Here is a 16443-nt window from a genome sequence, read left to right on the forward strand (position 1 = left end):
GGAATTAAGCACAAAACCATACAATGGGTAATCTATGTTCGGCCACCATGGATATCGAAACCTGGTTTCTAGTTCACAGACATACCACTGTGCCACTGGGTATGGAGCATTTTAATTTAGAAGTTGATTAAATGTCAATATGTGTCAAATTTTTGATATTTGCCGAAGAGGTTGATATACACAACTTTCTTTTTTAACGCAAATATATTTTAATATACAAATAACAATACAACCTATAATAACGGTTATTAAAAATAGTTCTTACAAATAATTGTTTATATACCAAAGTTTTACAATCTCACAAACATATTCTGTCTTCTACCTGGTCTGGAATTGAATATTTTATAGGCAGTCTATGCCCACGACGACGAAATTAATTTTATTTTGATATGCCGATATACTTTACTCGACAGGAATGCTGGCTAGCTCTATTCTTCACGCGCGAGTTTCTCCCGACGAGAATATTTAATGTCCCCGTAGAAATATTAATATCGAAAGTAATTCACTGAAGTTTGTAATGTTCGAAATCCATAAACGTTCTTGGTCATACATCTGTAGTTTTCCGACTAATAAACATTTGTCACTATTATAGTTTCCGAAACTTCTAGTATACTGACTGTTGCGACCAAACAATAATCTGTCCTGTCTCTCGGCGTGTAGGCCCAACATGGCCAGTTGGTTAAGGCACTCGGCTCGTAATCCGCGGGTTGCGAGTTTGAATCCCTGTCACACCAAACATGATTGCCTTTTCAGCCGTGGGGGTGTTATAATGTTGGTAAAAGAGTAGCCCAAGAATTGGCGGTGTGTGATGATGGCTAGCTGCCTTCCCCCTTGTCTTACACTGCAAAATTAGGGACGGCTAGTGCAGATAGCCCTTGAGTAGTTTTGCGCGAAATTCAAAACAAAAACAAACCACACTCGGCGTGTCGGTTTATAAACTTTACAATGAGATTCTCGAATGTTCAACAATATTCAAAGATACGCTAGCGTTTTCGTGAAATATATATATATTGATTTTTGCTCTCAAGAATCTTTTACAAATTTAAAGAACATACAGTAATATACCTCACATGTATCTAATTGAAACAAACGCATATATTAAAATAAATGTATAACAGTAAATCCGTAACAGTAAAGATTCTCTTAACCCTTAAGCACGGGAATGTTGTAGGTAGTAGTATCAACTGATGATGGTCCCCGTTTACGAGTTGAATTCCCTTAAATTAACAGCATTAGCCACATCTTAAAGCAATTCCTTTCAAAGATTAACCACCCTCTCAGAAAAATAAAGCTGGCTTAAATGAAGACGAGTCCTTCTCCGCCAAAATTTATATTTGTATCACCATTTTTACCATTAAATATGAAAAAAATGATTATCCAAACTGTCAATTCACTTAATAATCTTGAACATATATATTAGAACCCTTTTAACTGTTCTTTTTGCAAGCAAAAATAAGATCAGAAATATTAACTTATATATATATAATAATCTTTATATTCCAGATTATCATCTTAGTAGGTCTCCTGTGAACCCTTTCCATCAATTCAATGTCCTTTCTTAGTTAAGGAACCTAAGACTTAATCTAGTTCTTAAAATATGGTTTAACCAATGACCTGTACTATGATATTATAACCTCTTCAGACCTATATTCAGCATTTCCATAGGTACAACCCACTAGCAACAGCGCATTGCTTGAGTGGCTTAAGAAACTGATGACCCAGAACACTGAAATATTTTTCTTCCGTAAAACCATAAAAGTTATCCCCATCAAAATAATACTTATAATTCAAACTGTAATATCAGACATGAAATAACTTGCGTATATTATAATTAAAATTCAATTGTCATTTGTATCCCCAACGATCCAAATAATCCAAACCTTTAGGTAAAGCGGTAGGGTCCTCCTTACATCCAGCAACAATGAAAATTTTATATAATCTATTAACCATCCTTCACTTATGTCATTGATATAAATTAAAAATAGCAAAGGCCCTAATAATAAGCATGAGGTATTCCACTTGTAACATTAATGCAATTTGGGTGAAATTTATAACAGCCCTATACTTTCTTCTAACTAGTCAGTTTTATATTTTGAAAAAAAAGTCTTGTATACTATAAAGTCTTGTAATTCTTGAAAATACTCAAGTTATTACATATAGAACGCAGTCTTAAAATATAATAAGTCTTATACTGATGTTGCTGTTGATAACATGCAAATTATACTATACTGCATAAATTTTTCCCCGAAATTATACTGTAATTACAGGCGAGCTCAGATTTTCATCGTATATCAAAAAACCATTTATACAGCTATTCTTAATTGCTTGACATTATGCAATAGCGTCTATAGTAGTCACTTGTGGACAAATAATTAGGATGCAACTACTTTCAAAAATTGTTCTAACACCCAATTGTAGACTTTTTCTAATACTGTAATGAGTAAACCTCCAAATAACTAGTCCTCTTAATCAGAATAACCTTAAAAATAATTCAACTTATTTTTTTATTATGGGGTAAAAAGAATAATGTCATTTTAATGAAAACAAAACAAGTATTGGGCGAAAGGTCTCGCTTGATATATTAAACATAATATTGTTAATTCATTGTTTTAAATTATTATTTACTTCCTTTAATAAATTTGTACAATTATTGATACAATTCTCTCTCGTTGACGCTGTGTTGCTCGACCCGCTCTGAAAACAAAAGAACTAATTTAATGGTTCGCCAGTTCCTCACAATGATGACTAAAATTAATTCAAGCAAAAGTAAATAATAATAAACAATTTGGTATTACAATAAATGAATAATGCTATTAGCTCTTAACAATAATAATTGATGATGAAATAAATAAATAATATTATGTCATTACCAGAATACTCATTTTCAAATAACTTTCAGATATTCTTAAAAGATCTTATGCTGTTACTAAATGCATTTTTCTTGGAACTAAGTAAGTTATATAACATTTCTGTCCGTAAAGTTTTATTCTCTATGTAGTATCAAATCAACTGTCTATTTTCTATCCACAACAAAACTCACCCATTCTGGTAAAAAGCCGTGAAAGGGGCAGATAACAATCCTTCAAATATTTTAATCTAAAAGAAAAAAAAAACAAAGCACATAGATACATGGATAACAACTGTCTAATCATCAAACTAATTAGAGAAGTATATTTTTGAATGATGCATTCCTGAATATTTTTCTATATATTTCTCCCACATTATTTTTTTAGATGTTACCATTAATATTTTGTTTCAATTATTTTGATTAGGTCAACTTTTCTAAAGTAATAAGTGTATAACTTACTAAATCAATTAGTACAGAGAATAGAATAAATATCCCACAATTGTATATTCTTGACCTTTGTGTTTAAAACGTACATTTTATGTAATATATACAAGTTCATACTGTCCTGTAGTCTATAGTATGTTTCGCGAAGCTTCAAACCTAAAATTCTATATATATTATGATATTGAACATCTTTCGTACTGTTTTAATACGAATAAAATTAACAAAAAGCTCAAACCTTATATATGTAGAACATAAATATAATACTCTAAGGCTTTATGAGAAGTTGTAACGAAAGAAAAAATATACAAGCCCGTCTGAAACAAATAATATTGTTGAATACTTACCATTTCAACTTGTTAATTCACCCTGAAAACATTATAAAAGTTTATGCCAACCTCATAACATACACAGAATTAGTGCCTCTACTAAACAGTTTTTGCGAAGGTTAATTTGTTTGCTAGATTAATGACCTTGACAGTAGACTTTGGCTCGATTACAAGGGTACAGGGAGCAGCTATTAATATACACAGAATAGCAGAGTTGAAGGATTCATACGCAGTTTTGTAAGAGTTAATTTCATGTAAATGTTTTTTCTTGTGTTATGTGACCTATATGAACTATTAAGCTATTCTATAAAAAAATTTTAAATTGTCTTTAATTTTTATAGCAGTGTAATGTTGCTGAGCGTATATTGAACTTATATTTGATTAATATTTTATTATTCCGACAGAAAAAACGTAAATGATTTCGATATCAAACTTAACAAACCACGTTCTTAAAAATTTTCAAAAACTGACACTATTGCATGTGATGTATTGGTATTTTAATTTACTCTAGATATGTAATAATACCATATCAACACTATGAAAACAAACCCGTTAGCATTGGCATTAAAGTTATTGTCTTTTGGTCTTGTCAAACGTTAACTTCAGTTTCTCACTTAAAAACTCATGATCAGCGCCAGTTATATATGGGCGTTTGAATTTATTGTCATTTAAATATCAGACAAAGAAACGATCTAACAGATCTTTCAGTTACGAGAAAAACAGTTGCAACAAAATAAAAAGTAATGTATTTTATTATCATATTTTATTTATCTTAACCATACTCATAGGTGATTCATTATTGTATGGCTATATCATTTTACCACTACCAGTGACGAATTTCACAGCCGATCACGATGGATGATTTTGTAAACCACATCATATAACTCCTTTAAGCATCTGCTTAACTTCATAGTTCATTTTTTCTTACAATAAGGATCACACAGACACAGTGTGTGATTTTTCACTTTATTACTTGTTGATTTTAGTATTTTTCAAGTAAAATCATGTATGTCACTGGTTGTGTTCCTCAATCTCTCTACCTATCATTGCAAAACTATTTTGAGCGCCTTTTCTGCAGATGAGAATACAGAAGGTCCAATGGCACTTTCATTTATCTTCCAAACATCGGTAATGATGGTATGTTGCCAGTAGCTTCGTATATTGCAATATGATAAGTCTACAGCAACAATGGAAAATCATGGTTCTATGTTGTTGTTGTTGTTGTTTCAATTACCCATTTACATGTTGATATGTTTTAACAGTGTGTAGATGCATCTCTACTTCATGCCGTAAGACGATGAATGAAAGGTTGTTGTTTTGGTCTTATTCACTCCAAGGATCTGACACGTGTCTATTAACAAAGTTTAGTTCAAAATTCCGTTCGTAATCTGAAAAACGTTCTATGGCACACCTCAAATATTGAAACGTATTCGTGAATTAATTTATTCAGATTTCTGCTTCATGGTTAAAAACAGCAGATGCTTTTGGCTATTGGGTTATATAATCTACCATAACCATTTGGTACCTTTTTCAGATGGAAGAAGACCAAGGACATCAACAACTTTCTCCAGTAGCTATCAGTGTTGTTTCTGTTGTGGTCCTTACCACTCACAACAGAGTTCACCAATTTTCCACGGAATAATAAGCTATTTGTAAACATAAGAAATCCTAGTGTGTCCAGTTCATTTTTGTTTTCGAGCTGTAAAGTGTGGTTTTTTTTTAATCACGAATCTTTACGTAATATCTTTCAATCATTGAATAAATGGCTTCAAACTCGAATCTTTCGCTTGAACAACTTATAGTTTGGTGTTAGACCACATCAGTTCTTCATCTTCATTAATTGATACCACATCTTGGAGTACATTTTGCTGTACTTTCAGTTGGTCATCTTTTATATCACGTGCTTCCCTTTTCATACAGTGTTAACACCCCTCATTAAGAACTGACCAAAATACCCAAGCAGAGCAAGAGCAGAAAGATACTTATCAATAAATCTTATTTGTATGTGCTATTAGTGAAAAGTTAATTAGGTAACAGTATAAATTAAGCAGAAAACTCAAATCAAACGTCAAACTAAAATCGTAACTAAACCAGGCAATGACATTAAAAGTTTCACCTAATCTATAAAATAACGACAAATATGGCAACAACACAGTGTTTACAAAAGATTATTTGGATTGATAAAGTTTCAACTTAGGAAACACAGATATGCTAATAACGACCAGATGTCGAAAACATGAAAACTGAAAAATATTTTTTTATTGTTTTTGAATTTCGCACAAAGCTACTCGAGGGCTATCTGTAACGGAATAAGAGTCAAACGTGAATTAGGGTACGATTTAAAACAATGTGAAATTTTTTTTTTTTGAAATATTAAAGTACTGAATAAGATAAACTCTGGAATCACAAAGTCATAAATTTAAAAGCCAACATTAATAGAACATGTGGAGCACCATTAAATTTGTATCAAGTTAATTATGTTTGGAACCAGAATGAGCTAGTATAATTAGCCCAATAATATGATTGGATGTACTTGCATTTTGAATTTACTTGTACTTTAAATGTTCTACGTGATTATGTCTCACTGTTAGAGACAATATGTTGCGCAGAAATAAGTCTATTATCCCACAAATAGCTGTTTCAAAAACTTACTGTTATTCGCAAATTAAGTACATACCTCTTAAAAGCAAACAAACGTAGCTTAGTAAGAATATCAATTGTGATATGGTCTGTGCATATATACACTTTGAGTTCATTCAATTTGTTTTGAGTTTCAAAGAAAGCCCTCGAGTAGCTAGAAGAAAGGCAGCTACTCCAACAACTCTTAGACTACTATTTCACTAGGGCCTGGCATGGCCAAGCGCGTAAGGCGTGCGACTCATAATCCGAGGGTCGCGGGTTCGCGCCCGCGTCGCGCTAAACATGCTCGCTCTCCCAACCGTGGGGGCGTATAAGGTGACGGTCAATCCCACTATTCGTTGGTAAAAAGAGTAGCCCAAGAGTTGGCGGTGGGTGGTGATAACTAGCTGCTTTCCCTCTAGTCTTACACTACTAAATTAGGGACGGCTAGCACAGATAGCCCTCGAGTAGCTTTGTGCGAAATTCCAAACAAACAAAACTATTTTACTAATGAATACTGGGATTGAACGTACTTTATAATGCCCTCACTGTCGAAATAGCGAACATTTTCAGTGACATGGATTAAAACCAACTATGCACAGATTGCGAGTCGAGGGTTCTAAAAACCATACCATGTCGTGCCTACAATTAGTTTTCTTTTGTTTTATTGTATAAATAAAGATTTTTTTTATTTTCCTTACATTTGTCCAGTCTCCTTATTTTACAAATGCTCGCCCCCCGCTAGTACAGCGGTATATCTTCGGATTTACAACACTAAAATCAGGGGTTCAATTCCCCTCGGTGGGCTGAGCAGATAGCCGGATGTGGCTTTGCTATAAGAAAACACACATAAATGCTTATGCTATTAAATACAGTACTGCAATATTTCCTTGTCGAATCTGCTTTTATTACCCAATCTATCTGTCTGATACTTGTAGAGAAATCAGTTCACCTGTAAATACTAGATTGATTTAATTTTCTGTCTCTCTTTTTTTTATCTGCTTTTTATGCTCTCTTGTCGTTAGGGTACAGATATCTTATTGTGTGGCTTCGCCCTACGAAAACAACTATTATTTTTTCTGCTTGCTATTCTTTCCACTATTTCTTTACATCCAGCAAATTCTCCACACTCATTGTGCCATCTCAAAGTTTAGTCAACATTATATTTTATTTTAACTAATTTAATTATATTTCTGACATTATTACCGTAACATATTCTTTCATTGGGTAGATTATTTCTGCTAGCTTGATAAAAATAATACAAAATCTAGCTAACGTAATGATAATAAATTTAATTTATTCCTTCAATAAGCTAGCTACAGGTTAACATCACTGGTAGGCCTAATTTCACAAACAACCTACAAAGAGAAAATCCGAGACTAGTAGTATTAATGTATAACTCACAAAGAAGCCCACTTGCAGAATTTTATTGCTAATCTATAGTTAACAATCACACTGACTGATTAACTTGATCGTTGAGGAATATATATACTGTCTAACTCATTAATTAAACAGGACTGCTTAACTCATTAACAGTTTACTAAGTCTAATACCCCTATAATGTACTCGTTTTTTGCTTACTACAAGTTTCTTCTAGATATTACACCGTTACTAAATCATGGCACGCTCCGTATAGCAAACGAAAATCTAAATTTAAAACATTAAAAATTGTAGTTTACAACAATGTATATATATATATATCTGTGCAAGGTTGTCCAATCAGTTGAAAGTAAGAATTTTATATACGTTTTTTACTTTATAGTAATTTGGTAATTTGTTGTTGCACTTTGGAGAGGATCTGCTCAGTGCATGATTACATTCACTTACACTAAGTAGACCACAATGGGACAACGGTAAGCCTTCGGATTTATGATGCTAAAATCAGGGGTTCGACTCACTCAGATTGACACAGCAAATGGCAAGATCTGGCTTTGCTATAAGAAAACACACGCACACATTTTTTTCTGAAAAAACCTATAATGTGTAAATTGGCGTTGTGTGGATATTTTCCAGTACTATGCTAACATAAAATTTTTGTTGATGTTGCAGTCATGGTGAAGTATAGCACTAATGAATATGAATTAATCGATTTAGATTATCTTTTCAAATATATGTACCCTATCCTTCCTAAATAAGTGCATGCTCTTTTATAGGGACCATAGCGTACATACTGTCAGCGAGTCTTTAGAAATTATTAGTTAGGTCTATGATTTTTTTTCACAAAGCACCTTTGAGATTAAAAAATAATAATTTCTACTGAATATGAATTGAAAGAGCGTTTATGTTAAGCGCTAAGAACTCGATGAAAACTACTCTCCTTTAATAACTAGGCCTTACTGAAATATATTCATTTTGCTCTGTTCTGTTGCGCTTCTTATACACTCCCAGTAACTGAACGGCATGTTCCGAAACTCGTGGTGGGCATAGCACAGATACCTCATTGTGCAGCTTTGTGTTCAACTGTTAAAGAAAAAAAGCGATGCTTGTCTTAAAACATCATCAACTTCTTTTATTCTTCAGGAGTAAACTGGGAAACACTTTACCTCTTCAAGAAGAAAGGTCGGCCTTTCGAAGCAGTGGCGGCGCCAAGGGGGGACTTGAGCCCCCAAAAATGAGCCAAGCCCCCTCCAATATTATTAACTACATATACTCATAAAATATGGAAAACACAATCGTCGTTGTTGCTTAACAATTAACATCAAAGAAACATAGATCTGTAGAACTCAACGTCTTCATTAAGATGAAAGATAGTTAACCTGAGAGTGACCTTACTTTTCCTCAGAGTGTATTGACTTCACATGAGATAATTCGTTTCTGCTATGTAAACTATGTCTTTATGTTATATTTCTTTTCATTCGTAGCTTTACTCTTAATGGTATATTAAATGTTCAATCTAAGCTAATCTTGATTTTCTTTATTGTTATGTATTGCCTTAGGTGGAATTTAGGTGAGCTGCCTCTTTTACATATACGCATATTTTCATAAACAGATTATTTCTAATTTGTAATAATGAATTATTAATCAGAGTATGAGTTTCCAATGAAAACTGCATTGAAAACGCAGTTCAAAATAGCACACCTTTCTGAAATGTACCTTGATATTTACATTATTATAATTTACCATCTATACTTCATATTGATGATATTTTGGGAATCCCCTTCACGGTTTACCTCAGCCCTCCCAACGAAAATATCCTGGCGCCGCAACTGTTTCGAAAATTTTCTGGTTACAAGATTTTGTATCATTTGGTATCAAGATTTCTTGATCCAACATGTTTTTCTGACATCATGAATCAACGTCTTTTACTTGAGAAGCGCCTTCGACTCTATATTGTGAACTTTTCCTTTATTTATTTGGCATAATTAATCTGTTATTTGGTCTAATTAAAACGTTAATGCAACGTCTGAAATGTCATTAAATATATAACTGTGGTTTGCGATATTCTGCTAATATGAATAAAATCGAGCACATTGTTGAGACTGGGTTTTTCTATACCCTGTTCAGATATTTTTTGTGGGCTCAGAAACATCGTAATATTAGTATTAATTGTGTTATATATGTCATGATATCTGGATTACGCACTAACAAACGTATTTTGACAGGACTGTAACTGCAGGAAGGTTGAAAAGCACAGTAGTGTGTAACCCTATCCATAAACCTGAAAACATTTTCATGTATCGTGATCAAGAGTTTTATACTTAAATAATATATATATAAATAAGTGGTGAGAAAGTCTAGAGCTTATAATTTTACTCAATATGCGATTTTTATGTTGTGTTGTTAACAGACAAACACATTTAAAACACTTTTTGACGACGTCAACCAGAGTAAAGCTGTGATTATCACAACCCCAAATATAGGTCTGTATTATCGTCATTTTACGTCACTCGCAGCATTGATGCAATGCGCAGGCGTTAAAGTACAGTTAGGGCTATGTTAGTCCTTAAGCTTAATACTAACTGTGGCATAGACTGGACTGTGTTAAGAATTTTGCCGTTGTGAAGCATAAGATTAGAAAGCATGGAATTTGTAAATTAACAGTACTCGCTTTTTGTTTGTTTATATTTAACCCTACTGTGGGACAAGTAATTTGTTTTATACGTTTCAATTTCATCTGTAAAGTTTTACATTTACAAGTATCAGACATAGTGAAACTGGGACAATGTACTCTTTACGGAAATGGTTTTACAGGCCAAAGGTGAGTTTTTGTTGTTTTTTACGTATATGAGTAAACTACGTTTTATCTTTATTTTAGTAAACTAAGTTGCTTTTTTGTTTTGTTTATCTTAGTGATAATATTAGTCATGACATAGATATATGTACAAGTCTGTATGGAGGATTTTGATGGGCGTGTTTTATCATTATCCATATTCTATATTTGATAAATTTATACTAAATGCAAAAATATTGCATATAGGTTGCGGTTATCACACGTTATTACACTGCTAAATTAGGGACAGCTCGTGCAGATAGCCCTCATGTAGTTTTGCACAAAATTAAAAAAAACGACAAAAAAAAGTCTGAACCCCAGCAGAGATTATCAGCTTAAGAACACTGCTATCACATGTACTTATTTTAAATAGCACTTTAATGTTTAGAACAATCCTTGATAAAAATAAAAATAACTAATTTTGTATGGTGCAGTATACAAATTCCAAGAAAAAAACTTTGTTATGAAGGCAGAAATGAGGTATGTTCCTTCTCGACATTTTGTAACATTAGAGCCATAATGTAATAACATTATGTTATTACAGTCTCAAGGTTTATGTGCTTGGAATTTCACATCCAATGTCAGTGAAGATGTTTATGTAAATTTTATGTCTTGTGTTAGCTTTATCCTATTCCTCCTATTATCATTCAGTAGTATAGAAACCAGAATCAAAAGAAGTTTTTGTCTTGATGATAAAATTCATAAAGTTGTCTTTATTGCACATGCAGACTGAAATCAACAGAGGTTAAATCACAGACTTGTGTTGAGGCAACAAGCTTCCATGTGAAAGGAGTGACATGTAGTACTTGATTTGAAAATATGGAACCTAATTGAGATTTGGGTTAAATTTTAAAAACTAATTTATTTTGTGTTTACAATAATGAATTTTCTAAGCTCCATGAACATATTTTCTAAATTAGAGCTCTAGAATATTACTTTATACTGCATGTGGTTATGACTTACACCATTCAGAATATACATTCTAAAGATTTCTCACCTTAATAGGTAAATATATAAATAGAAAATGAACTCTACTCAAGTTTGCATTATTTAATTTCTGTCCACATAATGTGTCAAGCTACGTAGATGTGTACAATTTCTTCAGCAAGATAATGGTCATGTGTTTTTGTTTTTTTTATCATTAAACTGTATATGGTGGTGGTGAATGTATAGTATTTTATTAGTAATCTAGTTTTTGCATTTAGTATAAATTGATCAAATATAGAATACAAATAATGGTAACTTTTTTATTTTGAAAAATGTGTATGACATTTTCCTCAGGGGGATTATTTTGGAATTTCTATTTATTACAATGATTTAAATAGCTCCATGTATACAGGAATGGCACTCCTAAATTTTTTTAATACTAATGTTAGAAAGAGCTGATTATAATGAATATTTCCTTAAAAATAGTATTATTAATTGGTCTATGATGTGGAAACATCTTAAGGTAGTGTAATTTTAAAATAATGTATTTCCTGTTTTAAAAGCACTTGGTAATGTAGAAAAAAGTTTTTGGTGAGGTTGTTAACAACAGTGAAAGCTTCAGTTGAATGTATAGCTATAATAGAGATTTAATGTTTAAGAAGGTGATTATTGTGAAGTTGTTTAAAACACTTAAGAAATCATGTGTATGAGTGCACAGAGTATTATACTTCTTACAACACTAATAATTTCAACATGTTGGTAATAGTGCAGAGTTAGGTTACTTTGATAAGAAATTTAATGTAATAGCATAAGCTTAAAGTTTTGAACTTGTTTATCATGGATCACAGAACTAACAGGTGGCTGGATTATTGTTTGCAAATATGACCGTGGTTTATTTGTGTTGTGAAATTTAAATGCTTGACAAACTAGCTTAAGTTTTAGAGGTAATGCATTTAATTGTAAGATTTAGTACCACAGTTACAGCTTTGCTGTATGAGTATTGACCTAGATGAAGTGATTTGGTGTTATCTTTTTATTTTCTTGTAAAGCTCAAGTCTTCAGCTGAGTGTTTGGTTGTGGTGAAAAGAACAAATAAAATTATAGGTAAATTTGTGAGAATTTTAATTTAAGATCATGAAGTTTGTTGGAACTTCAGACAGTTGAGATCTCATTTTGAACACTGTTCAGTTTTGATTTATTTGCTACAAGAAGGTTAAAAAGAATGTTGAAAAGGGGACTTTTGAAAATCACAACAGTGATTAGAGCTTTAGAAATTTGAAGTTTTTTATTCTGTATTCTAGCAGCACTGAGATGATTCTTTTATATTTCTGTTGAATGGGCTATGAAAAATATGACCATGTAACTTGTAATTACTAGTAGTTTACTAAAACAATGCTTTAGTGGATTTAAACAAATACATCAAAACCAGGCAGCTAATATAAAAAAAATAATTGTTTACATACCTTAATAATCACAATTTTTTATAAATACCCAGTGGCAGGTACTAATTGCAGTATATCAATCAATAAAATGTCATTGGGATATATTATTTATTGATGCTGATCAGCCAGATGAGACTGAGTGATTGGCTTAATAATGACTGACATCAAAACTGCTAAATAACTAATCTCATGATTTTGTTGCCAACAAGAATTAATGTTATTAGTTCATTTATTGATTGCTTAAATTCTGTGAGTCTGTGTGTACGTCCTGAGAATACAATTGAATGCATGTGAGTTGGACAAACAGAGGATAGAATAAGTCCTGGTATTTAATACCAGAATTTCTCCTCTGGTGTGAAGTGACCTTGATATAATTAATGGTCTTCTTTCACATTTTTAATTTAGTTGATTTGGAAATTAGAACAAATTTTTATAAAGGGGAATTTAAGAATTTGTTTTAACTTAAAAATACTCAGTTAAAACCAAAAGTATGAATAAATAACTATAATAACTTTTTATGTGTCCAATTTGATAAAACACTTTCATAAGAAAGAGTAAATCTCTGTTGGAAGCAACTAAAAGATAATGTTTCATAGCCCTCTAAGGGTCATTACTTTACATAAAACTGAAATCAGAAGTTTGACAGTTCAGCTGAAACAATATTATAAACTTACCTTAATGATATACTGTATGTATTGAAAATTAACATTGTCCTAACCAATGTATGGCTTGAAGTTCCTGGAAGAATAAGTTACTTACCACTCTAATAGTAGTAAATAATATCGGTGTTATTTAAAAGGGGACTTTACTCTTAGTTTTATCTACAGTGTAATATAAATTGTGATTTAGCTTAATTTTAGATATGATATTTAAATATGAAGATTTAATTATTTGGTAAAAGTAAAGAAGAGTGTATCTGCTGTATCCAGTATTAATGAAACCTTTCAAGCAATACTTAAATTTTTAGGCCCCTGAGATGTGACAGAGTCGTCAAAATGCTATTTACATGAGCAAATTGTTTGACAACTGTTACAGCACGAGCTGCATTATTGTAAGGATTACTTATTTTTACAGTGTATGCTATTAATCATTTTTTCTAGAATTAAACTGCTCATTATTCTCAAGAACCTGCACACCAGCAAGCTATACTTCTTCATACCTTGCAGATCAAGTGACTACAGCATTAACAGTATAATTATAAAGTTGATAAACTTATTAAAATTTGAGTGGAGTGGTATGTTACATATGGGGATAAACTACATAACCTATCAGGACTGATGGAAAAAAGGGGACATTCAAAAAGGTTGAAACTACATGAACTACAGTCTGGGGTTTCAAGGGTAGAAAATATTTAATTGGAATTTATATGCCACCTGATCAGATGCACAACATCAATGAGAAGTTATATATTAATATTGTGGTATTGATATAGTAATTTAGGGATAATAGAGACATTGATGGAAGTGATTCTTCATAGTTTTCCATACTAAATGATCTAAAAGTTAACCATAGGTTGCTATTTGAAATTTGTTACCCATTAATGAAGATGTCGTTGACAGAATTAAAGTGAAAAACATTTGAGGAAGTGTGAGCATTGCATTATAATTAAGTTTGATATATTGTTACAAGTTTAGATAAAAAGAAATAAAATTTTAGCTCCTGATTGTCAGAAAACTAATTTTATTAGTGGATTGGAAAAATGAGTTAAAATGTGATGGATCAGATTTACTATATCTTAAAAAGTAGATTAATTTTGATTCAAATGAGGCATGCTTCTAAAGATAATAGGATAATAGGAAAAAATCAACTTAATTGACTTAATAGAAACAGAGGAGAAAATCAGGTATGAATGTTCTAACTTATATTTAAATTGGCATTCAATATTTACAGCACTGTAAAAAATCTTGGATGTTAAAAAATCAAAGGGCTTATTGGAAATATCTAATTGATAATGTTAATGCTAACAGCAAAGATTTTTTCAAATATGTTAAAGTTAAGCAAATTCTTAAATGGGGATTGGACTATTAAATTGTCATGATGACAAAGATTGTTGAGTTTTAGATATTCTTTTCTGTTTTTGCAAGAGAAGATGCTAGGAAAATTCCTGAATCTCAAGTATATCATGGAGAATATTGGAATTGACCTGAAAAATCTGGATATTAAGATGGAATGAATAACAATAAAGCATCAGACAAAATTTTCTTCCAGGAGATTTAAAATGCATATCTTACATTTTTGGTATGTCAATGAACAAGTGTTTGAGGATTGTAGAGTTGCTAATACTATTCATATTTGTAAAAAGGGAGATAAGAATTACCCTGAAAATTGTAAATCATATCTTGCTTATGTGAAATTTTTTCTCAGTTATGGTAGAAGAATTAATGGGAAGTTTTTTTAGTGAGATAAAGTATCATAAAAGAAAGCCAACATGAATTCACACACACAAAAATATTGCCTCATTAATCTATTTACTTTGTGTCTAGTATGTTAATTATTTTTTGAATGATAGCTGTATTGACTTGTACTTAGTTTTATAAATAGTTTTATGAGGTAATTGGATTGCAGAGTGGTTGCTTGAGAGAAAGCAGAAGGTTGTAGTTAATTATGTCCAATCAAATTGTACCCAAGTTACTAGTGAGGTGCTCTAGTAGTCTGTGCTTAGACATTTAATTTTTGTTTATTAATTAATATGAACTTCTAATCAAGGCAAGCTACCAAAATAAAGCAGAACTAACAAAAAATCAACCTAGTAATAAACAAACATCTGTAACTAGTTTAATAGAATGCACTGTTGAGTACTCTTGCTATTAGCAATATATTTGTCTGTTATCCCAGTGATACTAATTTCTACAAGTTACTGTAACACATTGTTTAATTAGTTTACAAGAACATAATTAGTAAAATATTAATTCTGCTGATTAAATTAAATTTTTAGATATTTCTAGGCATTACAGAATGACTTGGGTTAATTGGCAAATGACCTTTATTTATACTAAGTACCAGGTAATGCATTTAAGATATTGCAACTTTAACACATTTAATAAAAGTAAGAACACACTCAATAGTATGACTAAAGTAGAGAATTTTGGCATATTGTTTTGAGTAAATCACTCAAATTATCGAGTACTGCTCTGTTTAATGTAGTGTTAGTTGTGAAGCCAATAGAATTTAAGTGTTTGTAGATGTTCTTTTTCCAGGGATAAAAGAGTTCTCTTGTACTGTATTAAGGATGTACAGTTATGTTTCTCAGCCTATAATTTGAAAATATCAGCTAACGTTGAGAAAATAACTCTTCGCTGGCACAGGTTTGAATCCCCATCACACCAAGCATGCTCACCCTTTCAATTGTGGGGGTGTTATACGTAATAGTCAATCCCACTATTCATTACCAAAAGAGTAGCCCAAGAGTTGGCAGTGGGTGGTGATGACTAGCTGTCTTCCCTCTAGTCTTACACTGCTAAATTAGGGACGGCTAATGCAGATAGCCATCGTGTTGCTTTGCAAGAAATTCAAAACAAACCAAAACTTCACAAATAATTGCAAACTTAATGTAAAAACTTTTGCTGAAACAAAAAAAATTTGAAAGTGCTCACAAAATTGATTGTAGTTTCTTTTACTATGAAACAT

The 16443-nt window shown here is 31.7% G+C and overlaps 2 protein-coding genes across 4 annotated transcripts in view; one reads left to right on the forward strand and one right to left on the reverse strand.

The window, feature by feature from the left end:
* Positions 1 to 16443, reverse strand: part of LOC143255653 (N-acetylneuraminate lyase-like) — a 58218-nt gene that overhangs the window by 24903 nt on the left and 16872 nt on the right. Inside the window, exons 1-2 of one of the 3 annotated variants that reach the window (XM_076511650.1) lie at positions 3637 to 3781; positions 3041 to 3096 (exon numbers count right to left, since the gene is read on the reverse strand). In XM_076511650.1, coding sequence (XP_076367765.1) covers positions 3041 to 3096; positions 3637 to 3639 — 59 coding nt within the window. In that variant the 5' untranslated portion in view covers positions 3640 to 3781. Of the gene's footprint in view, positions 1 to 3040; positions 3097 to 3636; positions 3782 to 16443 lie in introns of those variants that run through there. The other 2 variants (XM_076511651.1, XM_076511649.1) reach the window with 2 other exon arrangements.
* Positions 10135 to 16443, forward strand: part of LOC143255652 (lateral signaling target protein 2 homolog) — a 59140-nt gene continuing 52831 nt past the window's right edge. The window contains exon 1 of the mRNA XM_076511648.1: positions 10135 to 10435. Coding sequence (XP_076367763.1) covers positions 10400 to 10435 — 36 coding nt within the window. The 5' untranslated portion in view covers positions 10135 to 10399. The remainder of the gene's footprint in view (positions 10436 to 16443) is intronic.

Source organism: Tachypleus tridentatus, chromosome 7 (assembly GCF_004210375.1).
Source record: "Tachypleus tridentatus isolate NWPU-2018 chromosome 7, ASM421037v1, whole genome shotgun sequence".
Taxonomy (NCBI): domain Eukaryota; kingdom Metazoa; phylum Arthropoda; class Merostomata; order Xiphosura; family Limulidae; genus Tachypleus; species Tachypleus tridentatus.